The 27,310-nt window shown below is 39.5% G+C and overlaps 1 protein-coding gene across 1 annotated transcript in view; it reads right to left on the reverse strand.

Annotated features, from left to right (window-relative positions):
• ASAH1 (N-acylsphingosine amidohydrolase 1) overlaps positions 1-27,310 on the reverse strand; it is a 48,579-nt gene that overhangs the window by 4,927 nt on the left and 16,342 nt on the right. Inside the window, exons 2-10 of the mRNA XM_032413575.1 lie at positions 21,692-21,738; positions 12,255-12,345; positions 11,762-11,848; positions 9,167-9,245; positions 4,380-4,454; positions 3,426-3,471; positions 2,725-2,869; positions 2,130-2,184; positions 1,926-2,007 (exon numbers count right to left, since the gene is read on the reverse strand). Coding sequence (XP_032269466.1) covers positions 1,926-2,007; positions 2,130-2,184; positions 2,725-2,869; positions 3,426-3,471; positions 4,380-4,454; positions 9,167-9,245; positions 11,762-11,848; positions 12,255-12,345; positions 21,692-21,738 — 707 coding nt within the window. The remainder of the gene's footprint in view (positions 1-1,925; positions 2,008-2,129; positions 2,185-2,724; positions 2,870-3,425; positions 3,472-4,379; positions 4,455-9,166; positions 9,246-11,761; positions 11,849-12,254; positions 12,346-21,691; positions 21,739-27,310) is intronic.

Below are 27,310 nucleotides of genomic sequence, written 5' to 3' on the forward strand. Positions count from 1 at the left end.
ACCAAAAGCAAAGGCAACAACAACAACAAAACTAAAAAGCTTCTGCACAGCAAGAAAACCATCAACAAAATGAAAAGACAACCCAGTGAAAGGAAGAAAGCATATGTAAATCATATATCTGATAAAGAGTTAATATACAAAATATATAAAGAACTAGTTCTTTTATGATTCCTGGACCCAACTCTAACATAGGGGTGGGGTGGGGGAGGGGGCTTCCCACATCCAACCCTGCAGGTGTCCAAGAACTGAACTCAATTCTGACACTATCTACCCTGAGATAGCATTGGAATCCACAGGTCAAGGATTCAGACTTACAAGACTGCATCCCATCCCCCACTTCAGAGGCCAGTCCTAAGCCCCATTATGCCAGTTGTAAGCATTACCTGTGCTTCTAGCTGACTGGTTGAGGCTGTAGGCTCCAACAAGCTCCTCTTTAGCTTCAGTGAATTTCCCAAAGTGGCTCATAGTACTCAAGGAAACATGTTGACCAGTTTATTAAAGAATATGATAAAGGATACGAAGCAATGGCCATATAAAGAGATGCATAGGGCAAGGTATGTGAGAAGGACATGGAGCTTCCATGTGCTCAGAGCACGCCACTCTCCCCAGATTTCTATGTGTTCAGCTACCCAGCTCTTCAAACTCTTTCCTTTTTGGGTTTGATGGAAGCTTCATTACATCAGCATGACTGATTAAATAATCGGCCTCTTTACTATAACAAAAGACACCTTTATCATTCTCAACACTTAGGAAATTATAAGGCTTTTGGGAGTTGTGAACCAGAAATGGAAACAAAGACCAAATATATATTTCTTGTAAAAAAAAGTCATAATATCACACTCAGAAAACTCAGTAGCAAAAAAAAAAAAAAAAAAATCTGATTTAAAAATGGGTCGAGGACCTGACTAGGCATTTTTCCCAAGATGATATACACATGGCCAACAAGTATATGAAAATGTGCCCAGCATCACTAATCACCAGGGGAATGCAAATCAAAACCACAATGAGTTATCACCTCATACCTGCTGGAATAGCTATTATCAAAAAGATAAGAAATAACAAGTGTTGGTGAGGATGTGGAGAAAGGGAACACTTGTACACTGTTGGTGGGAATGTAAACTGGTGCAGCCTCTGTGGAAAACAGTATGGAGGTTCCTCAAAAAATAAAAAAGGTACCATATGATCCAGCAATTCTACTGGTAATATATCCAAAGGAAACAAAAACACTGATTTTAAAAGATACCTGCAGCCCCATGTTGATTGCAGCCTTAGTAACAACAGCCAAGATATGGAAATAACCCAAGTGACCATTGATAGATGAATGGATAAAGAAGATGTGATATATGATAAAGGAACATTACTGGAATATTACTCAGCTGTAAAAAAAAGAAGGAAATTCTTGCCATTTGTGACCACATGGATGGACTGACCATAAGGGCATTACGCTCAGTGAGAGAAGTCAGACAGAGAAAGACAAATACCTTATGACATCACTTACATGCAGAATCTAAACTTATAAATACAGAGAACAGACTGGTGGTTGCTAGAGGTGGGGAATGGCGGGTGGGAGAAACGGGTGAAGGGGATCAATACGGACAGACTTCCAGTTCTAAAATAAGTAATTCCTGGAAACATGTATGGTGTGGTGACAACAGTTAACAATACTATATTGTATATTTGACAGTTGCTAAGAGAGTAAATCTTAAAAGTTCTCAACACAAAGTAAACAGTTTCTGTAACTATATGTGGTGATGGATGTTAGCTAGACTTACTGTGGTGATCATTTCATAATATATACAATCCCAAAACATTTTGTTGTACACCTGAAACTAAGATAATGTTTTATATCTCTTGTGTCTCCAACAAAAAATAATTTAAAAATGAATAAATATTAAATTTGGTAATAAAGCAATTGAACAGATTACCTTGTGCTATTTTCCAGAACTGATCTAGTGATAAACCCTATCCACATAGCATCTTTCTTTCCCAAAATCCATTCTATGACACCTGGAAGAAATCAAACACAGTGTCACAGGCCTGCAGTTAGGTTAGACTATGAACCAGAAGACACAGTCCGGCCTTCCTCTTAAAACATCTATGAAATTCCCATTTAAGAGAACTCTACTCACCCATATAACCGCCATTTATACTGAAACGTTCATTTAACGTAAGACTAAGCAGTCCCTGAAAACAAGACAAAGCAATGAGGTCAGAAACTTCAACCATCCTGTTTAAGGCCCTCTCGTATTTATGCTGGGTTGCGAATCCTGGGATGGGGGCGGGGGATGCAAAGCTGAGTCAAAACTATACTATCATGTTCTATTAACAGCTTTTAGAAGTTGAAATATCTTCATGTGTAGTGTGTGAAATGAGCAGGTGGAATGTTACTGGCCACACTTTTCTGAGAAGGAAAATGAAATGCAGAGAATAAATGCCTAACTTGTCTGAGTGGCAGATTAAAGACCAGACGCCAGATTTATCTCCACATCCAGCCCTCCACATCCAGCCACATGCTTTTTCCTCAGAAGAGGTTCAGAAACAAACCTTCGTCCCTTTTCTACTCTTCTCTACCACGTGAGCTCACACTTATGATGGTAACAAGAAGTGCAAAGGGGTGAACTGGGGCTTCATACTCTTTTTTAGGTCCTTAGACCCCACCTTTCACAGGCAGTAAAATCAGGACACAGAGCTACCTGTAAAATGATGTAACAGTAGATTCCTTACTGGTTTGAATCCTGTTAACATGCCCACATAGCCAGCAAAGCTTGAAGCCTTGAAGACAGTTTTATTGTTTCTTTGGAAGTCCAAATTCACTGTCAAAGGTTTGAGTTGCTCAGTTATGACCCAGGTATTATTGTTTATATTCCACCTACAATAGACAAATTTCAGTGACATTTAAAAACAATGATGATAATAATGATGAATATATAATGATCATGGCCAGGCATTATATCAGGTGCTTTATCTCCCTAATTCATTAATGATCAAGCCTCACAAGAACTTTGCGACATGAGTGGTTTTACCCTCCGTTTTCCATATGATAAAACTAGAGGCTCAGAGAAGCTAAATAACCCAATACAACACAGCCTACTAAATAACAAACCCCAGATTCAAATGTAGGTCTCTAATTACAAAGCCCTGTTATATTTTTTCAGGAATGTTAAGAAGATGTAAAATAGAATTCTGTTCTTCCTTTCTAAGAAATAAGCCTGACATGCATCTGGGGCCTTCAATCATGCTCCAGATTTCTGTTTACTAGGTTCAACTCAGTTACAGACTCCCAAATAGTGTGCCCAGCTTGTCTCAAAACTATCTAGTATCTTCACTTCTGGTCATATATTGGCCATGATTTGGGATTTACTTTTCATCAATGTAATACAACATACTCTTCCTAAGGATTGATACTCACTGTGTTCTTTACTTACCCAAGAAACACTCCAAAATCCATGTTTCGCCCATGTAGTAGATGACCTAATTTAAAGTAAGGAGACACATGAGGCAGCAGTTATGACAGCATAATGGATTCTAACTCAAAGCTGGACACTTAATTCTGGTTTATTGATATCCACAACTGTTCAATCCAACGGTAAGAATTAAGCAGCACCCTAATATCATAAGCCTTAATAAGATCAAACTGTTGTGCCTGTCACATTGGCCAGATCCCCTCCCAATTATCTGAGAGCACAGGGTTCCAGGTAAAATTACAATACAAGAAAAGGATCAGTGGTCTTTCTGTGGTCCACTGACAGTTACCTGGACATAGCTACCTTAGCCTCACCTAATGTGACTTGCCAACACACTTCCCTCCAGGAATTGTTACCTACAGCTGAACACTTCAAGGGTCAGGTACAGGCAGACTTCCTACTGAGAGGAGAGGTCTAAATTAACAGTAAATCAGGGCACATCATCCTGTGCCTTGCATTCTGGGACCTGCCAGAAAAAAACATGGGGAAGTGAGGCTGTCTACACAGGGTCCCTTGGCTGGGAAATGATGGGACAAGATTTGTTATGGGCTTCAAGGAAAGGCTAGGATCACTATGCATATAAAGATAATCAGGTACCCCTGTGAGTACTTATACTAAATCATGAAGAACAGTAGAAGGTAGACTAGCTGAAAGGGTAAGAATGTTTATAGTCCTGAAACACTTCTTCCAAGTTTTTTTGCATCCCTGAATTAAACTTTAATAGCCATTATAGTGGTCTCAAAATAAGGACAGTTTTAAAGTCGCTTTTAAAAAATTTGCTAAGATCTTTAAACTATATGCTACATACACAGAATTTGAAGAGTAAGCCTGGATATTACAAGTTCTAATTCTATTTATTTAGATTTTTCTTCTACTTTGTACTTTACACTGCCCACCCTCCCTCAGCACATTTACCTTCTTTGTCTTCTGTTATTATTGAAGTACAAATGGTAAAAAATTCATAGAACACATTGAATGAAATAATCTCTCCTATGAGAAAAGACAGGACATTTCTTGTCAATATACAGAAGCAGGACATTGTTAGAAAATTCTTTTTTAAGAAAAGGTTTAACAATCACCACGTGTGAGTTTTTCCTGTGGTATATGTGTCCGCAGACCAGTGTGAGCGCACCTGCATAGCTGGGCAGGTAGAAGTAGCTCACCAACCTGTACTCTACACACACAAACAAGCCCCCAAAGGGTCAGCCGTTTGGGCAAGCTGAACACCCAGGCACATTGGAATTGTACTGTAACGTGATGTCCAAATTTTTCATCAATATGCTTCATTTTAATTTGGCTTGGGGGTGCTAACATATGACAACTTTTTTTTTTTTAAAGATTTATTTGAGAGAGGGGGAAGAGTGCATGTGCATGTGAGTGGGGGGAGAGGTATAGGGAGAGAATTTCAAGCAGACTCCCAGATGAGCACGGAGCCTCTGGCAGGGCTCGATTCCACAACCCATGAGATCGCCACCTGAGCTGACCCATGAGATCATGACCTGAACCGAAATCACTGAGTGACCTTAACTGAGCCACCCAGGTGCCCCAAAATATGATAACAATACATCTGGCTCTTTGTTATATACTGAACATGTGTTTTGCTCACATTTTTAGAGGTGACAATATTTCTAAGCTGAGAAAGGAGATCCAGGAACTATTAATAAAATTAGTGGAGGGCGCCTGGGTGGCTCAGTCGGTTAAGCGTCTGCCTTCGGCTCAGGTCATGGTCCCAGGGTCCTGGGATCGAGCCCCGCGCCGGGCTCCCTGCTCGGCGGGGAAGTCTGCATCTCCCTCTCCCACTCCCCCTACTTGTGTTCCTGCTCTCACTATCGCTCTGTCAAATAAATAAATAAAATCTTTAAACAAAAAAAATTAGTGCAGAGCTACCAAGAAAATCCATTTTAAAACATTTTAATTTTTGAATATTTTTCTAAAACTGTATAATAATACCACTAAGCATTTAATTAACAGGCATACATCATGGGAATAAAAGGCACAGCATATAGGGAATCCAGCCAGAGGTATTTTAATAGTGTTCTACCCCTGTGGTGAGCATAGTACAATGTACAGTGATGTGCTGAAACACCATGGTGTGTACCCGAAACTAATCTAACTCTGTGTATCAACCCTATGCAAACACAATAATTTATTTTAATTAAATAATTAAAGATATACAGTACACTTTATCACATTCATGTTAACATGTTAAGCTTAACATTTTTTTTCCCATCCTAATCTAATGTGTATTTTACTTCCATTTTGGTAAGATTCTGCTCTTACTTTATTACAAATCATGTGTTAATCTTTTTAATCCATTTTTCTCTCGAGATATTTATATGTGGTTTTTATTTGCTAGGGTTCTTTACATAATAAAGGAATTAAAGACTTGTTTTTCATATAGGCTGCAAGAATATACTTCTAGTACACTGACCATCTTTTTACATCATTTTTTTAAGATGTTATTTATTTGAGAAAGAGAGAGAGAGAGCATGAGTGGGACAAGGAGAAGAGAGAGAGCGATAAGCAGACTCTCCGCTGAGTGGGGACCCCAACACAGAGCTTGATCCTAGGACCCTGAGATCATGACCCCAGCCAAAGTCAGATGCTTAACTGACTGAGTCACCTAGGTGCCCCTACATCTTTTTAAAGAAGTAAAAAACAATAAAAAAACCTAGCCACCTCTGTTGATAAATAATATTGATTTTCAGAAATTCTGAATTATCTCTCTTGTTAAAAAAAACAAGGTACTACTGGCTACTTAAAATAACAACTCTATCACTTTGGTAGCTCAAAAATAAAATTGGGGTGGCAGGAAAAGTCTTTTTCATTAAATTAAATTGGAATTCATTAAAATTAAGAATTTCTGCTCACCAAAAGACACCAGTAAGGGAGTAAAAATGCAAGCCACAGACTTGAAGCCACAGAGAAGATAATCTGACAAAAGACTTGTAGCCAGAATATATAAAGAATTCCTTAAAACCATCTACACTACCCTAAAGCAATCTACACATTCAATGCAATCTCCATCAAAATACCAACAGCATTTTTAACAGAACTAGAACAATCTTAAAATTTGTATAGAACCACAAAAAACCCCGAATAGCCAAAGCAATCTTGCAAAAGAAAAGCAAAGCTGGAGGCATCACAATTCCAGACTTCAAGTTATATTACAAAGCTGTAGTGATCAAGACAGAAAGAGAGTAAAAAATGAAACAAGACAAAACCAGAGAGGGAGACAAACCACAAGAGACTCTTAATCATAGGAAACAAACTGAGGGTTGCTGGAGGGGAGGGGGGATGGGGTAACTGGGTGATGGACACTGGGGAGGGCACGTGATGTCATGAGCACTGGGTATTATATAAGACTGATGAATCACAGACCTGTACCCCTGAAACAAATAATACATTATATGTTAATTATTGAATTTAAATAAAAGAACAGTACAGTACTGGAACAAAAACAGACACATAGATCAATGGAACAGAATAGAAAGCCCACAATTATATGGTCGATTAATCTTCAACAAAGCAGGAAAGAGTATCCAGTGGGAACAAGACAGTCTCTTCAACAAATGGTGTTGGGAAAACTGGACAGCAACATACAAAAGAATAAAACTGGACCACTTCCTTACACCATACACAAAAATAAATTCAAAATGGATTAAAGATCTAAACATGAGACATGAAACCATAAAAACCCTAGAAGAGAGCACAGGCAGTAATTTCTGACATTGGCCATAGCAACATTTTTCTACATATGTCTCCTGAGACAAGGGAAATAAAAGCAAAAATAAACTACTGGGACTTCATCAAGATAAAAAGCTCCTGCACAGCAAAGGAAACAATCAACAAAACTGAAAGGCAACCTACAGAATGGGAAAAGATATTTGCAAATGACATATCTGATAAAGGGTTAGTATCCAGAATATATAAAGAACTTATATAACACCCAAAAAACAATCCAATTACAAAATGGGCAGAAGACATAAACAGACATTTCTCCAAAGAAGATACACAGATGGCCAGCAGACACATGAAAAGAGGCTATCATCACTTACCATGAGGGAAATGCAAATCAAAACTACAGTGAGATATCACCTCACACCTGTCAGAATGGCTAAAATCAACAACACAAGAAACAGCAGGTGTTAGTGAGGATGTAGAGAAAAAGTGCACGTTGATGGGAATGCAAACTAGTCCAGCCACTGTGGAAAACAGTATGGAGGTTCCTCAAAAAATTAAAGAGAACTACCCTACAATCTAGCAATCACACTACTGGGCATTTAGCCGAAGAATACAAAAACACTGAATCAAAGGGATACATGCACCCCTATGTTTATAGCAACGTTATTTACAATAACCAAATTATGGAAGAAGCTGAAGTGTCCACTGAATGATGAATGGATAAAGAAGATACGTGGTGTGTGTGTGTGTGTATGTACATATACAATGGAACATTACTCAGCCCTAAAAAGAATGAAATCTTGCTATGTGAAACAACATGGATGGAGCTAGAGAGTATAATGCTAAGTGAAATAAGTCAATCAGAGAAAGACAAATACCATATGATTTCACTCATATGTGAACTTAAGAAACAAAACAAATGAGCAAAGGGGAGAACAGAGAGAGGGACATATCAAAAAACAGACTCTTAAACTAAAGAGAACAAACTGATGGTTACCAGAGAGGAGACAGGTGGATCAAGGAGGGATGAACTTGTTGGGATGAACACCAGGTGATGTATGGAATTGCTGAATCACTATATCATATACCTGAAACTAATATAACACTATGTTAACTAACTGGAATTAAAAACTTGAAAAAAAAGAATGTTTTAAAACCAATAAAAAATGGGCAAAAAACTGTAACAAACATTTCACCTTTAGAAGGAAGGAAGGAGAGAGACTATCTTTTTTAACCATTTTTTTAAAGAAGCAAAAACAACTGAAACACTAACCAGTGAAAGGAAAGGTCAATAGTTGTACAATCTTAAAGTCATCAGGAAAAAGCAAATGACACAATAATGGGAGTCTACACACTCAACCAAATGGCTCAAATGAAAAATACTGATGCTACCAGGTAGAGAAGTATTAAGCAGAGGAACCTAAAACTCTTGTACTATGCTGATTGTCAGTGGACAAAATTCCTTTGGAAAACTGTTTGACAGAATCTACAAGGCTAAAACACAGTTACCCCATAACCCGGTATATATCCAACAGAAATGAGTGCACATGTCCATCAAAGACAGATACAAGAATATTCATAACTGCTTTATTCTTGATATCAGAAGTCTAGAAACCACCCAAACATCCTATTCATACAGTAGCATACTACCTCTAGATAAGTACTCGAGATAGATCGATTGATTTTGGTACTCTAGATAAGTACAAGAAACCTGACACAACAGTTCACACCGTGTACAGGAGGTTCAAGAAGGCAGAACTCATGTATGGTGAAGTCAGAATAAGCGGTTAACTTGGGGATGCGGTACCATCCGTGAGATGGTGTGATGAGCATTCTGGATTGCTGGAATTTTCTGTGTCTTGATCTGGGTTGTGATTACATGAATTCATGCATTTTAAAAACTCTACTGAGCTGTATACTTAAGATCTATGCACTTAACTGTATGTAAGATCATACCTCAATAGAAAAATTTTAAAGTGCTTTATTAAATCTTATAAAAGCTGCAAAGTGAACTTTACCTAACGGTATCTCAGTAGCAGCTGCGATCCCCTTCATTTCCTCCCCAAAAGGACCAGGAAAGTTGCCAAGTAGGCCAGGCTGGAAAACAAATAAATTATCAATCATTTGACCTAAAGCGTTACTTTGAGATTTGGTTCTTTTACATATAATATGTTCTAGATGCCCCTTCCATGGTAAGTGATAAAAGTCATGGATAAAGCACTGTTACATCCTGTATTTCTAAGAGACTCTATCTAGTACTCAATATTGGGCCCCGCATTCCTTAACTCTTGCTTTTATTCCCTTAAACTCAACTGTTCTCAAGTATTATGCCAAGACCTATCTATGACTGTTTTTTCCTGCCTTATATTTCACCCTGTTCTCCAAAAAAAGAGGGAACTGGAAAAACTGCCCTTGGATGACCTAACATGGCCCGCAAACACATCACAACAAGCACCCCTTATCTCCACCCAAACTCACCCTCCACCTTGGTGCTGCACCCTCATTACTACTTCTTTTCCACACTCATAAAGGCAAATCTGCCTGCTAGTCATTCACAAAACCTTCTGTCTTGGTTAATGGGCTTCCCAGGCTAAGATGCATTATCACAGTCTGTGAGCAAACAATGGACACACGAGCAAAACCCCAGTGGACATATACTTTTATTCTCAAATGCAAGTTTCCACTAAAGGTGAGATCAAAATTTAAGCTCACAGCCTCTCGCTAATAAAATAATGTGCTTAAAATTTGCAAGTCTCATCTGTCACCGACTTGGTATTTATGTCATGCGACCTAAGCATATTTTCTTTTCCCCCTTAGGAATTCAAAGCATTACACAAGTGGAATATTCCTGCCAATTTAACACACAAAGATGACTTATTGAACATGTATTAACCACTTATCATATCCAGGCACTGTGCTTTATAGACAGTATTTCACTTAATCCTCACAACGACCATATAAAATATGTATGATTAGTGTATTCTCCCTGATGAGAAACCTGACATTTCACAGCTTAAGAAACGTGTCAAAGGATACAGTTATTAGGTGACGGATCCAACCTTAAAATCCAATGTTTAAGGGAAAAAAAAAACAACCAGTGTTGTCTGAATGCAATCCTGGGCATGTGCCATGTCTGGGGACAGCAGGGGCCTCTCGTCTGCTGTTCCTGCCAACCTCTGTATGTGGGGGAGGTCTGGTTGGTATGAACATGAAGGAGACCCTCAATCAAAGACTCTGAAAGCATAAATATGAGGGAGAACAGAGCTGGTGGCTGATGGGTCCAAGTGTCACAGGGATGACATGCCTAGAGCATCCAGTCTCTGGGACTCAATGATCCTTAACTAGGGGTGGTTTTATCCCCAGGGGAGATCTGGTGATATCTAGAGGCATTTTTGGGTCTCGCAAATGAAGGGGTGCACCCAGTGGGTAGAGGCCAGGGATGTTGCTAAACATCCAACAATGCACAGACAGCCCCCACAACAAAATATTATCCAATCCCAAATGTCATAAGTGCTGAAACATCTGCCCTATGCCCTGGGTGTCCCCCCCAATCCTTTGTACCCTGCAGAACACTGAGGGTCCCAGAGCGATGACCGAAACAGGGTGATGAGGATCTCTAGGGGGCTCCAAGGGCCAGGCCCTAGATTTTCCACTGGTTCCACCTAAATTAAAAAGGAGCTGAAGAAATGGAGTCTTCCTGCATGACCAGGAGGAAAATGAACTGATTTGGCAAATACAGAGCTCCAAGAAACACTCAACCCAGTGAGTTTCAATGGTCACAGCTACTGAAGGACTCCATGAAGTACAAAGCTGGGCAGAATATATCATTTGGTCATATGTAGAAAAATCTGTGTCCTGAGATACAGAGGCAAAGTACTTAAAAAAAAAAACCCCAAATTTTCAATAGTGAACTGGCAAATATAAGTACAGTTGACCCTTGAACAATGCGGGGGTTAGGAGCGCCCACCTCTTGTAGAGTTGAAAATCCCCGTATAATGTTTGACTCTCCCAAAACCACCAAGAGTTTACTGTTGACCAGAAACCTTACCGATAATACCAATAGTTAATTAACATGCATTTTCTATGTTATATGTATTTTAAACTGTATTCTTACAATTTAAAAAGGTAGAGAAAAGAAAATGTTAGAAAAATCATAAGGAAGAGAAAATACATTTACAATACTTTACTGTATTTATTAAAAAAAAAAAAAAATCCATGTTTAAGTGGACCTTCCCAGTTTAAACCTGTGCTGTTCAAGGGTCAACTGTATGTCTAAGGGGAAGGACATGCCATGCTGCCAGACGAAATATATATGTGCCCACTGTTCTGTAAATAGTCTATACTTAAAAAAAAAAAAATTAAGGGGCAGTTAATTGCCAAAATTTGCCATGCTATTTTGTGTCCTGTTATTCATACATTACCAAACCCCAGAATTTTAAGTCCCTCTAAAGTTTTGATAGTGGTCTACAATAAATGCAAACTTGTCCGAAAGCTCCTTAGAAGAAGTTGTCAAATTATGCCTTTAAATAAATACCAAAGCCTTTTCTGAACTCTGTGTCTATATGTGGATGTGTGTATGTTTAAAATTTACTGTGGGAAATAATATTTCTTACCAATTTTTGATCCACTATCTGCATAATTTTTCCACTTGGCACAAATGCATTTACTAGATCCTTCAGGGAATTCACTATAATCCTTAGCTGAAAAATAAATAAATTGTTTAACAAGAGACATAAAAAATGTTGACATTTAAGATTAATATTGGTAAAATGAAAACAGACACAGACCTTTTGATTTATCCATACATAGTTAAATAGAGTGCTATTTGGAAATATTTTCATCTAACATATACACACAATACATCTTTAACAGGCCATTTTATTAATTAATTAGAAAAAGGCAGATGATAGAAAGAAACAAAGGCAAAGGCAAATAAAAAGACCAGGAAGCTACAGAAAAATGGCATCATTTCTTCTGTTGTTAACAGGAGAAAAATATCAAAATCATATCCTTAAAATACTTGGTGTGTAATTTCATGAAATGCTCTTTTAAAAATGCAATTATATTCAGTAATGTCAGAAATAGAAGATTTAACAATCAGCATACCGCTGGTGCCTTGTCAGCCATCAATTCATGCCATCTTTTGTAGGGCGGTAAGTCAAGATTTATGGTGTACCATGGAACTGGACCCCTATAGCTGTAATGAGAGGTGTAGCATCGTGAAATGTAAAAAGCAATATTTTGATGGGAGTTAGGCAGTTACATCGAGATGGCTATGTTAGAGGCATATTCTTAACAGTAACACAGAAGTTGGTACTCAAACCAAGGTTTGCAGAAGAGCTCATTTTCCCAGCTAGTGTTTCTGCCCTATGTTGTATACACAATCACACATAATTTCAGAAATCTTAGAATAATACATTCTGGAAGGGCAAGGTGAATTGGTGATAAATGAAAGAATTTTGGCTCATGAGCCTCATGTCATCTGAATCTCATTGCTAGAAAATATCTGCCTTTTTTGCCCTCCTAAATCTCTGCAGAGATTTAGTCTAGGCTCTGGGCACCTCTCTCTGATTGGTTTCCCAGTCTCAGAATTCCCTCTTAGACAGTCACACTACTGCCAAATCAGTCTTAGCACTGGCTTTAGTACGGTCACCTTTCAAGCGTCCAGAAGTGGCAGCATGTATTAGCTTCCCATGATTGGTTTCAAGAACCTTCTCTACTCACTCAGCCATGAGACTCTTCCTGCCGTGCTCTCTCTCTCCGTATTCTTCTGTAGTCAGTGCAAACGCAAGCACTGTTCCAATCATACGCATTCCCCAATTTCCTACCCTTCAACTGACAAACAGCAGTTTCTGCTATGAGGATATAGCAACGTCCACTCCTTTATCATTGGAGCTGGGCCCTATTTCTGGTGGATGAACGCTACCACTGTTCTCTGTAGTTACAGAAACATTATCTTCTGGCTCTTGTTACTAAGCCTCTAAGGGTGTGCTATTCAGTGATTTATCAGCTTAGAACTAATAGTAAATTAGTAAAACTATTACTGTTTTATATTTATATAAATATATAAATTTATATATTTATAAGTAACATATATTTAAAAATATATTAAAATACATATTTAAAATATAAAAATATATATTTTTATATATGTTATTATTAGTAAAACTAATAATAAAAATAACCAGCATTTGCTCCATTATTTCTCTGCTCCAGAGAAACATAAGGTGCATGCTGGTGTGAGTTACAGGAGCTAATATCTATATTAAAGACTATGATACTTAATTCCTAGAAAAAAAGCTTAACATAAAAACAAATTAATTCAGGGGCGCCTGGGTGGCTCAGTTGGTTAGGCGTCTGCCTTCGGCTCAGGTCATGATCCTGGGGTCCTGGGATCGAGCCCCACATTGGGCTCCCTGCTTGGCGGGGAGCCTGCTTTTTCCCTCTCCTCCCCACTCCTGCTCTCTCTCTTGCTCTGTCTCTCAAATAAATAAAATCTTTAAACAAAAAACAAATTAATTCAGTTTCTGACTGATCATAATGTCACATGCGAAATTCGGTTCCACAATTCCAAAAAAAAAAAAAATTCTGGTTCATCCCATTACAGGGCCTCCCCTCCGTGCCGGCGCACACTCAGATTTCCATGTCTAGGATCAGTGGTAAGGCAGTGGCCCATTGGCGCTCTGCACGTCAGTGGCATTGCCCTAAGACAGGTTTTCTGAACTCCAATCAGCTGCTCTTCCCCTTAGAATATCCAACAAAACCCAAACCCACATCCACCCTAATCTCCTGATTCTTCTTCAGTCCAGAGCCTTGGGTAGGCTCAAGGATTCCAAAGAAGAAATGGAGAGGAAATAAACTCAGTAGAGCAGAGGATTAGATTATGTGGGCATGGGGAGACCCCAAAACCTCTCTATAATAACACCTCCACTAATCACAATCCTTTGAAAGAACTGTGAAGCTGATTAACAAAATCATTTTAATAACCAACGCTTAGCCATGATCCCACATTTTACTTCTCACTAAACATTTTTCTAAAATGTCTCCGTATTTAACATCTGTACCTCAATTTCCTCGAGAAATAAATAGTATCTACCTTAGGAGGGCAGTGACGATTACATGAAATACACAGAAAATACTCCGCGGTATCGGTACTCAATCAATAGTCATTACTATAGAATATTTTCCTACGTCACTGCAAACAATAAACATCATTACATTATGTTTACGACTTAGCATCTGCTGTGCTCAGCTCATCAGTCACTATTAAGAGCTGACTGAACCCACCTGGCTCCACAGGTAGCTCTAAAACTAGTCCCAGTGACACAACACACGCACATGCAGACAGAGGCTGAGCGCCAGGGAGCAGCAGGAAATAAGTGCTAATGGGATCTGGAGGGATTCAGGGGTGCTCCAGCTGTCAGTCCCTTGATCTCCAGCCCTGATGTGACCGGTCAGGCTGGAGAAACAGGCGTTTGTTTCTCTCCTCCCTCACAGATGCTTGTGCATACCTCCAGAATCCAGGCACTCGATCAAAAATAATGTACAGGGGGATTCTGCTGTCATTCAAAGGTGTATGAATACCACGCCCCCCTCTCACATCCCAAGACACAGTTACAGTTCAGAGGAAAGGATCAGAGCAGAATGGAAGATTTTTATGCAGAGAACAGGCTAGGGAGGTAGGAAGGAATCCAGGAGAAATACCAGGACAAAGGTATTTACAATATAGATAGATATATATGAGAAAAATGTGTTTATCTGTACATGTGAGTTTTGTACACCTGTCTTTGTACACTTGTATCACATACATACACTCAGCAGCCTGGAACCAGTTAAAAGCCCAAGCAGGGAAGGTTTGCAGGTTACCAATTCATAGACACACGCAAGGTGAACATGAAAGGGAGTAGGAAAAAAAAAAGCTTTAAATATGGAAGGTATTCATTACGTGTTAAATGAACTGGGGCAGTGAGACCAGTCAAGACATGCATGTAATCAATAAGGCATGAAAACCAAGATGCAGCCAGTGTTCACACAAAGGAAGACCTCCAGAGAACAAGCCATTAGAGAGGGGGCTGGAATGCACACTGGCTTTAGAATAACACAGAAACTGATTACTTCTAACTTATTTCCTGTCAAATATTTGCCTTTTTCCACAGGAAAGTGAGTAAATCGAAAGAATTTCGTGTATTACAGTTGCACTGTATCTGGGGCAGAGGCTATTTAGAATACATAATTTAGGCAAGTGCAGTACAATATATATATAACTGGAATGCTACAAAAATCAAGAATGTGATCTTGATATTGCTGGTTTCTGAAAATTAATTAAAGAAAATGTCATTTAGACTGGAGTTGGGGGCAGACAGGGTAGCTCTCATGCCCAACTGCAGACCCAACAGGAAGAAAGCTGCCTTTCTTTTTTTTTTTTTCTTTTCTTTTTATTTATTTTTTAAAATTTTATTATGTTATGTTAGTCACCATACAATACATCATTAGTTTTTGATGTGGTGATGCACGATCCATTGTCAAGTTGATACGACCCTGAACTACTACTTCACTATTCCAGCAGAGGAAGAAAGGTTGCCCTGGCAACAGCCGGGCCAATGAGAAGCTCTTCCAACTCCCAGTTCACTCCAGTGGACTTATTTTAACAGCCTTCTCAACTTCCCTTTTTCCTCTAGAAAAGAGTGCTCCTCTCCCTTGTTCTACAGACTTGCCTATGGTTTTGCCCTAGCTTGCTTGTCCCTCACTATAATTCTCTGCTATTCCTGAATAAACCCATATTTGCTGGTAAAATAACTGGCAGATTTATTTTTTAAGGTTAACAGTACTTGGTGATCAGAAGTAGAATCCAGAGAAAACCCCCAACAACTCCAAGGCTGGTGAGAAAACAGGTGCCGATTAACCACAGAGCCAACTGGGCTCCCTGCTTTCCTGACAATCCTGGGGCTGGAGGGTAAGTGTTCCCTGGGATTCAAGCTCTTCTCTGTGTTCGAGCTCTCCAGGCTTTATTCGGGATTTGTCTTAAGGCCGTGTGTGTGTGTGTGTGTGTGTGCGCGCGCGTTTAATCGGAGAGTAACTGTTGACTCCTTTACAGAATCAGACTGTTCCTGTTGGAACTGTACCGACTCCCGTCTGGAACCAGACGGTTCCTCTGCCAGTGTGAACTGACTCATTTTGGGATCAGACTGTGCCCGCTGGATCCATGCACGAGGCTTTTGGTATGACTCCAATTTGGAACTGGATTGTTCCTGCTGGAACCATACTGGGCCTTTGGTCTGATGCCTTCTGGAAACAGGCTGTTTCTGTTGAAACTGTGCTACTTAGCATTTTTTCTCTTTACTCTTGAGAAAAACGTCTACGAAATGGAATCCCAGTCATCAAAATGCTTTGAGGGTACCAGGCCCCTACTGGGGCTCCACCTGGTCTATCTTTAAAAACTATGGTCCTTCTGCATATGCATTTATAACTAAATAGACTGAGTTAACCAAAAGTAATTTAGAATTTCAATAGCCCTTATGGGGAACTTTCTGACCTCCCCAAACTTGGTTTACCCAAAAGTAAATTAGAAAGCACAGCCACTAAAAAACAAAAAAACCTAAATGGGATGCCTGTTTTAGACGGCACCTTGAGGCTTCTGAATCCTTTCAGGATTCTGAGTTTGCCTCTTTGTAAAATACTATTTCTAAATTAACTGATACAAGTGAAAGAAGTCTAAATGGCTTTGGAGCCCTCTTTTTCTCCTCCTCTACCTTCTTTGTTTCCAGACACCTGGCAGGTGCCACTTTCCTTTATTCTCACAGCTGAACTTCCTTTTTTTCCTCTGAAATGCTCCCTGCTCCTTCTCCTGCCTCTTTAAAGTTGAGTCTTCCGAGGATCTACAGAAATGCCAAGTTTCTTATGCTTGCTGTACTAAGGGAACTATGCGAGCCATAAAGAACTTTCTAAAGTGACTGACACCCTCCCCGCCCCCCCGCATAAGCTTGCTATAGAATTTACCCTAGTTATTCAAACTTACCAATCTAGTTTCTCAGATTTATATCCATTAGTCCACATCCTTATTTGTGAGGGTCAGACCAAACACTGGATGAAACTAGTCTGATAGGAACATCCTGAAGGACATGTAGAGAAACAGACTCCTAACTTTTGGCAAGACACTAGAACACTCCCAGGGAATATCCACTGGGCAGTTATAGTAGCTTTTCCTAAGCCTGTCGATGGGAACAAAAATTCAGGCTTGTGCACAAAAGCCTGATGAACCTCTTTCATGACTACTACAATCAACTCCAAATTGTTTTTAAAGAAGGTTCTGGTTTCCCTTTAAATGCTGAATCCACTCAGGTAGCATTTAACTCTACATTCAACAATGACCTGAACATGAATATTTCTCGAGTCTTTTTTTTTTTTTTAAAGATTTTATTTATTTATTTGAGAGAGAGAGAGAGAGAGAGAGGGAGGGAGGGAAAGAGAGAGAGAGTACAAGCAGGGGTAAGGCAGAGGGAGAAGCAGAAGCAGACTCCCTTCTGAGCAGGGAGCCCGATGCAGGACTCGATCCCAGGACCCTGGAATCATGATCTGAGTCGAAGGCAGACGCTTAACCGATTGAGCCACCCAGGCGCCCCTCTCCTTGAGTCTTTTAAAAGGACCAGGATGAAATGGAAAACTATACTCACTCCAGATTGAATCTGGCAAACCGGCTCGCTTGCGTCCTAGATGGGTCACCTAAAGAAGGACTGCTAAAATTTTCAATTTTCAACTTGGGCAAATGAAGGTCCCTAAAAAAACCAAAAACCTTCCAGTTTCTGCTATTATTGCAAAGACCCAGGGAATTATTGCAAAGACCCAGGGAATTATTAAAAAGCTGGGACAAACTTAAGTGCTCCAGGTGCTGTAAGCCCTTTACTCAGTCTTTCTAACCTCCTCCTCATTCCCAAACACAAGGCCCTAAGGAGCTAAAGGTGCTCATCCCAATCCTCCCTCTTTAGTGACCTGCAGACACCACTTTCCAGACTGGGAACAAATCTCCTGTCTGCGTTGACGCCAGAGCTACGCTCTGCGTGCTTAACCCCACTGCTTCAAAGCAGTCTCGACCTCAGAGCACTAAAACAGTTCAAATAGTTGAGGGGGTGGGTCTCTGATAAACCTCAACAGGTTCCCATCTCTGACCCTATTCCCTTTTGTCTAGGCCTATTGAGAGAAATGCATCCCTTCTCCCCCTTAATTCATCCATCTCTATTCATTTACGGGGCCAAGATTTCTCACAGAACTATCATGCCAGAACTTCCTTCTCCCAAAGGGGAAATAATTCTAGAATTTGGTAACAGTAATCAAAATAGCCAACCAGGGGGATTAAATGACCCTTGCACATCTTTCATTTGCTCCATCTCTGACTGGAGCTGCATCTAGAGACACTGATTATTTGCTACTATTGGATCAACTACCACCATCACAGGCAAAATCCTCGACTGATATTGGCAGAATCCAAAGTACACCTCCCCATCAAGATTCAAATAGATCCCTCGAACCCCTCTGCAGAATTAATCAAAATCAAGAAGGCCCTTGAGGCATCAGGCCCATAACAGAAGATTATAAGGCTCAGGGCTTCACTATGCCCTGCACTAGCCCCTGTAATATTCCTATTTTATCTGTAAGAAAACCCAGTGGCTAAGGATGGAGGTCTGTCCAGGGCCTAAGAGTAATAAGTACCACTGTTTTCCCTTGGCATCCTGTTGTTCCCAACCTTTACATGCTACTGATATCCATTCCTCCTGAAAGCTAATTTTTCATAGTTTAACTATGCAGTGCATTTTTAGTATTCTCGCTGATGAGAATAGCCAGTATCTTTTTGCTTTCACTTGGGAAGAGCAATACAGCTGGACGATCGTATTTATCCCCAGGGTTCCACAGAGTCCCTCTTACTTTTCACAAACCTTAAAAGCTGGGATGATAGAAAGTTTTGGGAAGGCTCTACTTGGTTAAAATATGTAGATGACTTGCTTTTCTATCCCCCCTTCTCAAACTTCTTTACAGGAGATAGCATCCACCTGTCAAAATTTGTAGCCTTAAAAGGATATAAAAATCTCCAAAGTTAAAAAAAAAAAAAAAAAAAAAGCAGTTTGCTCAAATTCAGGTTTGATACTTAGGGCATCTGATCTCCAAACAAGGACTACATTCGGATCCAGATGATACCCTTTATGATTGTTGAGAGGACTTTCTGACCCCTCACGACAATTTGTAACAAACTCTTCGAAGCAAGGCAAGCATTTTCATGACTTCCTGAGCGTTCTTATTTCAAGGATGTAAACGGTAAATACTGTGTGGTAATGCTACCGCAACTCCTTTTTGAAATCACTGAGGCAGCACCTTTACCTTTGGTATTTCTACCCAACAGGTTGAAATATATGCCCTTGCTCAAACTTGTCCCTTAGCCAAGGCTAAAGCCACAAACATTTATACCGACAGTCAGTATGCTTTTGGGGCAGTTCATCACTTTGGAATATTATGAAACAATGAGATGTCCTTACCCGCAATGGGGATAAGATTAAAAATGGCTCTTATGTCCAAAATGTACTAGATGTCATACTTTTGCCGGCAGCGCTATTAATAAGGTTTTTGGGCATGCCAGACTTGACTCACTTCCTGGAGGCCAAACAAAACCACCTCACTGGTATTTCCATCAAAAATGCTGCTCTCAAGGAGACCAATAGCCAAACCTCTGTCACAGTCCAAAGGAATGTTCTCCCAGATGATTATTTAGAAAAATTGACAAGAGATACCCAACAATTGACTCTAGAGAGGGAGAAACGATATTGAAAATCTAATAATTGTTGTCTTGATAAAAAGAGACTCTGGTTTGGACCAAATAACTGTCTGGCCCTACCAGCAATTCTAAAATTCCCACTACTTACATGCATTAAACCACTGGTCTACTAACAAAGTATCAGTATGTACCTGTCCTGTACGTTTACAAATGTACTGTGTGCTCCTGGCTGTGTTCACTATTCTGCTTCCATTGTCTCTTCAAGCAGAGACTTCCCGGAGGCCTATATGACTCTACGTTTGCCTTCACAGGGAAAAGCTCTCTCCTAAGTTGGAATCAGTGCCAATAAATATTTCAGTTGGCTACTTTCAGACCTAGAGTCCTAGTTTAGAGCCATCATACAACTTGGAGTTCTGTTACTTCTTCCGCTTTGCGTAATTATTTTAAGTTTTGTATTTTGTTCCCTATCAAACTTTTAAAAAAAACAATGAACCCAATAAGATGATGCTGGTTCAATGTTCTGAGAAAATCTCCAACACTTAAGACCTTAAGAAGATACAGACTTTGGATGGGAAGTGCCTGAGTGTTCTCTCCTAACCTTCCTCGTCAACTCAAACGTGGCTTTAAGTCGTTTCCAACTGCTCTGCACCTTCCTCCCTGCACAGAACATGACAAGCAGGAAAGGTCCTTCCTGGAACTGAGGGGAAAAACCACTAGATATGGAAAACTTGACTCTTGATCACTTATGCTTTTAAAGAAAGATTTTTTTTTTAATTTATTTTTTTGAAGATTTTTTTTTAAAGAAAGCTCCACCCCCAACATGGGGCTTGAACTTGCAACCCAGCAGAAACCCAGAAAGAAAGGAGCCTTGCAAGTTGATAGTACTTTAGATACCACTTTACTACCCCCACAGGAAGAAGAAAGGCGTTCTCCTCTTTTGTTCTGCAGGCTTCCCTATGGTTTTGCTGTAGATTGCTTGTCCTGGATTGCAATTCTCTGCTCTTTCCAAGTAAACCCATGTTTGCTGGTAAAACAACTGGCAGTTTTATTTCTAAGGTTAACAGTTTAAAGTTATACTCTCCTTTCCCCTGTCCCGCAGCAAGCTACTTTCAGAGAGAATGAAAGCAGGGCAAAAAAGATTACCCTTCCTTACACCTTTCTCTACTTTTCCACATTCTGTATCCTCTGGGCTGGTGGGCTATTCTTAAACTTTTCTCATAAACCCATTTAGCCACAAAAGATTTGAAAAGGCCATATGTTATATTAAAAATATTAACATTAAGTGCACTAAAATATGACACTGGCCCTTATGTTTTTTAATCCTGTTTTGTTCTCGACAGCTTTGATTATCATGCCAGGCGTTTATTTCTTGAAGGTTTCATATATAAGACCCTACACTTTCTTCCAATATAATCTGGTGGTTTATATTCAGGTACCACAGGAAGTCATGGTTCAGCTCTGCATCTGTCAGGATGAAAAAATGCTTGGCAGTTGACAGAATTTACTGGAGAACAGAGATTCTTTTTTTTTCTCTGATTCTGATAGACTAGAAATGGGCATTTTAGTCATGGGGTATTTCAATATTTGTCCAGGGTCTTAGCCAAATATATAACACACAGACCTGGAAAAAAAAAAATCTGTCTCAGAAGAAAAAAAAAATTTTGTCTCAGGATAGAAGACATGACTTAAATTTTTCTTCATTATTGTCATTTTTATGAGATAATTACATAAGGGAAAAGTCTCCACAAAGGCCAAAGTCAGTTTTGAAGATCTGATGTTTACTCACGTTGGTCCAGAAGGAGGATAGGTTGATTTTCTGCAGTTTTCTGTCCACTAAAAAAAAACAAAGAAAATTAAGTTTCAGAAAATAATAAACTGAACAATTTGCAAAAACAGTTAAAGACTGTGTAAACAAAATCAAGTGTGATTTGCCCTTTCAGATCATTACCTCTTAAAAGTCTTTTGCTCCCACGAAAACTTGTAAAATCTCAAACTTAAGGGCATTTTCAGCCTTAATTCAATTTGTACTAGTGCTATAATTTGGATTCTATATTGCAAACATACTGAATAAAGAGGAAATGTTAAGAAAGTAGATGGAAATGTTTATGTCAGATAGGCTGATATATCACTAAAAGTAAATTAAATCTTGATAGAGTATGATGTCACTTGAATTCATGAGCCAACTCCACTGCAACCGAGATTTACAACCCAAACCAGATTTTCAGGACACACTGTGCAGGGCCCTTCATAATCTGGCCATACTTTACCTTCCCAGCCTCCTTTCCTGCCACTCCTCCTCTTATCATGCACGGCCACACGCAAACACGTCCTCTGATCTCGGACCCTTCCCTGCCTGTGCATGCGCTTGTTCCAGTGGCCTAAAATGCCATTTCTCCACCTGATGAACTTTGGACTTTAATTTCTAAGACCCATTTCAAATGCTGTCTTTTTGTGAAGTCTTCCTCTACTTCGCATATGAAAACAGTCATACTCTCCCCCATCCTCCCTGCAGCACATGTGCACATCTCTATTACCATAGTTATGACCCTGCATTAAAATTACGTTTCTCTCTTCACCTCCTGTGCTCCGGGAGGTGAATGGCTCCCAACACTGAGACCACTCAGTGAATGAATGAATGAGACTGTTTTAGGGAGAGCTGTTGAAGCTTAGTAGCAACATAAAATCAGCTCTTAACATGAAATAGTAAAAGTTCACACGGATTTACGATGTTTTTTATTACTAGTTCAAGATAGCAAGCATGTTTATCTCCTGCTGTAGACCCAATATTGTAAATGTAAAATAATTTTTAAAAAGAAGGAGAAATCCATGATAAAAGGTGGAAGAGGGAAGGAAACTACTAGAACTATAGTTTGAGCTCAGAAAATATTTCTGCAGCAAAAATGTATGGGAATGGAGATCTAACATCTTACTTTAACTTTTTTTTTTAATTAAGTACAGTTGATACACAATGTTACATTAGTTTCAGGTGTATAACATAGCGATTCCACCAACTCTGTACGTTACGCTGTGCTCACCACAGGCTACAATCTGTCACCATACAATATTTTAATAATACCACTCACTATACTCTCTGTGCTGTGCCTTTCATCCCTGTGACTTATTCATTCCATAATGTATTAACTTTTTATAGTAAAGAAGTGTATAATGTAGCGTGACCTAACCTGTGATCCAAATATTAACTATCTAATAACTTTACTACAGTAAAAGTTGCTCATAAGTGCTGTTTTGCCTTGTAATTTTAGACTCAATTCACTAAGAAACAGCACTAAGCATCAGATTATCAGAAGCTAATTCAATCATCAGAATTTAAACTCTATTTCTAAAATATTAGAATATAACATATTACATAATATATGGCATTAATTTGATAATTCAGTATCAAGGGAGCAAAAGCTAATCTCCAAAGCCATTCAGTGTTCGTAACAGTGGTTGAGGGTGGTTCTTATTTGGAAAAATTTCAGCCCCTGAGTTTAAAAACCATAGTAAAACTTGACTGCTGCTAACCTAACTCCTGTGTAATACAGAGGTTTGGATATTCAGCATCTCTTTCTTATAAAAATTCACAGAAATCATAATGGTTAAGTCTACAAGAGGAAAAGGAGTTCATGGTTGATAGTAGTGGTTCATTAACACATGACAGATTCAAATATTTTCCACAAAGTACCTGCCAATCAGCACTATAATAATCACAAGCTGGACACAGCTTGCATTTTCACAAGCTTTGTACATTTGTCCAACTAAGCTTTTGTCTACACCACACATATTCTTACCATTGTCCACTGTTATACAAAATAGCAGATTCCATTACAGGTCTTACTGAATTACTAAGTTCTCAAGTTCTTTGAGAGCATCCTTGCCTGCAGTTGTTCCATGAGAATATATACAGAGACTAATTCTTCAGTCTCAAACTTGGCATTGATGCTTTAATAAATAGCAATAACTGATCAGTATCAATAACTTCAGTATCAATAATTGGGAATCAATTTGCCTTGCTCTTCAACTGATATGGACGTGTCTACCAAAGTCCCAGGTAGCCGTTCTCATCTAAAGGCTAACAGTGCACAACAAATTTTCTCAGGACACATTCTTTTCTACTGCTGCAATCAAATGTGATTTCATTAACTCACCATGGCTAAATGCCTTTCCCTGCTTTGCTAACAGATGAGCTACTTGAAGACTTATTTTGGTTGCAACCTCATTTTGCTTTTAAAAATTTGTAAATAGGGCGCCTGGGTGGCTCAGTTGGTTAAGCGACTGCCTTCGGCTCAGGTCATGATCCTGGAGTCCCGGGATCGAGTCCCACATCGGGCTCCCTGCTCGGCTGGGGGTCTGCTTCTCCCTCTGACCCTCTTCCCTCTCGTGCTGTCTCTCATTCTCTCTCTCTCAAATAAATAAATAAAATCTTTAAAAAAAAAATTTTGTAAATAAATTCTGTGATGAGATATTCTTTTAAACTGTCTTATTTTTCTGATCATTTTTTCCTACGGGTCGGGAATACTGTGCTGACCCCTGAATCGTGCAATGTTGGTACGTACTGCATTCCTTCAGCACAATGCTAGACGTGCTCTGTTATCTAATTAACTGCCAAGATATTCCATACTCCACTTTGCCTCGAGAGCATAACATCTGAAGTTCACTTTTTGTGTTTTGACATGATAGGTTTGCACTGATAATTTTTTTTGAAGGATTAAAATAACATGGTACGTTGATACATGTGGCACTCAAAATGCAGCTGAGTTAAAATTGCACAACTATCACTTGCAGTGTGCCAAGCCACAAGCGCCCTGCACCCAGGCTCTGCTCGGCAGGTGCTGTAACGCAAGGCACCCACGGACGGTGGGCAAATACACGAGCGTGGCCACGTTCCAATACAACTCTGTGGATGGACACGGACATGTGCATTCCATGTAATTTTTACATGCCACAAAATATTAATCTTCTTTTGATTTTTCCCTCCCAACTTTTAAAAAATGTCAACACCATTCTTCGCTCGCAGGTCTTACGAAAACAGGCGGCAGGCTGTCCTGGGCCTGCTGACTGAGGGGTGCCCGCCCCTGCTGGAAAGCAGGACAGCCGTACAAGCTGCCCGGGTTCTTCCTAGACGACTTTTTCAGTTTCTTTAGAGGAAAACCCTTGGAGGCGCTGTGTATGTGTGAAACAAAGAGAGAGAAGGAGAAAGAGACTGTGTGTGTTTCGTTTTCTCCCGAGTGATAATGCCATATGCAGTTTTGTATGCAGAGGTCAGGATGGGGTTATTTTCTGTTTACTGACCTGTTTGACTCTCCTTTCATCCTCATTTAATGTCCTTATAATACCCTCCAGAATAACGGCCACTCTGAGCCAGGAACCTCTTCAAGGAGCTCCTTTCTTCACACCAGCTGCTTCTGCTTTTGTCTTATCAGCCAATACTCCTGCATCTACTACCTACCTACCAAAAATTAACTGAAAGTGCCTGAGAGAGAGAGTCATTTAAAATCATATGCTCGGGCGCCTGGGTGGCTCAGTTGGTTAAGCAACTGCCTTCGGCTCAGGTCATGATCCTGGAGTCCCGGGATCGAGTCCCGCATCGGGCTCCCTGCTCGGCAGGGAGTCTGCTTCTCCCTCTGACCCTCCTCCCTCTCATGCTCTCTGTCTCTCATTCTTTCTCAAATAAATAAATAAAATCTTAAAAAAAAAAAAAATCATATGCTCGGGGGGACTTTATTATACTAATAAAAGTATTCTGCATTATAATAGCACTAGGAATGCAACATATATCATCATAGAAACCTGATCGTGTAAAAGTTTTAAGATTTCCGGTTACCTGTTTAAGAAACTCTAAAGTGAAAATATTTAGGTAGTGAAATTATGCACAGGTTACCTCTGATAATTCAAGGCATACATAGAAGGGCAGTCAAGGGGCGCCTGGGTGGCTCCGTCGGTTAAGCGGCTGCCTTCTGCTCAGGTCATGATTTCAGGGTCCTGGGATCGAGCCCCACATGGGGCTCCCTGCTCAGCAGAGAGTCTGCTTCTCCCTCTCCCTCTGCCTCTCCCCCTGCTTGTGCTCTCTCTCTCAAATGAATAAATAAAACCTTAAAAAAAAATAAAATCATATGCTCATTTACTTATGTATTTGGCAGCACTTAGTTGTCTTAGTTTCCTATGACTGCTGTAACTAATTACCACGAATGTAATAGCTTAAAACAACACAAATTTATTATGTTATAGCTCTGGAGGTCAGAATCTAAAGTGGGTCTGCAGGACTGTGTTCCCTCTGGGGCTCTAAGGCAGAATCTGTTTCCCTGACTTTTCCAGCTTCTAGAGCTCGCCTACATTCTTTGGCTTGTGGCCCCTTCCTCCAACCTCAAAGCCAGGAGCACAGCATCTTTTCTCTAGCCTCCTGCCTCCCTCTTACAGGGATCTCTGTGATTATATTGGGCTCCCCTGGGTAATCCAGTATAATGTCCCCTGTTCAAGCTCCTTTACTAAATCGCATCTGCAAAGTCCCCTTTGCCACAAAAGGAATATATTCACAGCTTTTCAGGATTAGGACATGGGCATCTTTGGGAAGCTATTACTCATCCTACAACACTATCCATACAAAAAGACACTGCTGAGGATGAACTATGTAAAATCTCATTGCAGATCAGGAATAACATATAAACATTTGCTATCAATTTGGAACACTAATCCTGAATCCCAATAAGCAAAATCCCAGTTTCCATAAGAAATCAATTCTTCTCATTAGTAGACCTATATTACAAAAAAATGTATCAACTTGTTAATTTACTTTCATCGATAAAAAATTTTTGGAAATACATGTTATACATATATAACACCTACATAATATCCTTGATTTGCCTCTTAGCCCACAATGCCTAAAAGATATACTATCTAGTCCTGTACAAAAAAAGTGAATGACTCCTGCCTGAGAGTAAAGGCCTCCTAGTCTAATATTTAGGCACAAAGAAAACAAATGAAAAAGAACCTAACTGAAAAATATTCAATAATTTAAGGAACAGAAAAAAAAAAATATAAGATAATGATCAGTTTCAACATTCCTGATTACTCTGCTAGTAACCTCAAGAAAAATTTAATATATTATACCTATAAAACAAGAACAAGATGGTATGGAAAAAAGGTAAACCAAATAATTAAAAACGTAACTGCTGAAATAAAAAGATAGAAAAGTAAAGGTGAGAAAATCTGTCTTAGAATAAAAAAAATATATAGAAAACACAAGAAAGGTATTTATCCAAAGGATATAAACATAGTGATTTGAAGGGGCACCTGCACCCCAATGTTTATAGCAGCAATATCCACAATAGCCAAAATATGCAAAGAGCCCAGATGTCCACTGATAGATGAATGGATAAAGAAGATGTGGCATATATATAAAATGGAG

The sequence above is a fragment of the Phoca vitulina genome, unplaced genomic scaffold (assembly GCF_004348235.1).
Source record: "Phoca vitulina isolate PV1807 unplaced genomic scaffold, GSC_HSeal_1.0 scaffold15, whole genome shotgun sequence".
NCBI classification, from domain to species: domain Eukaryota; kingdom Metazoa; phylum Chordata; class Mammalia; order Carnivora; family Phocidae; genus Phoca; species Phoca vitulina.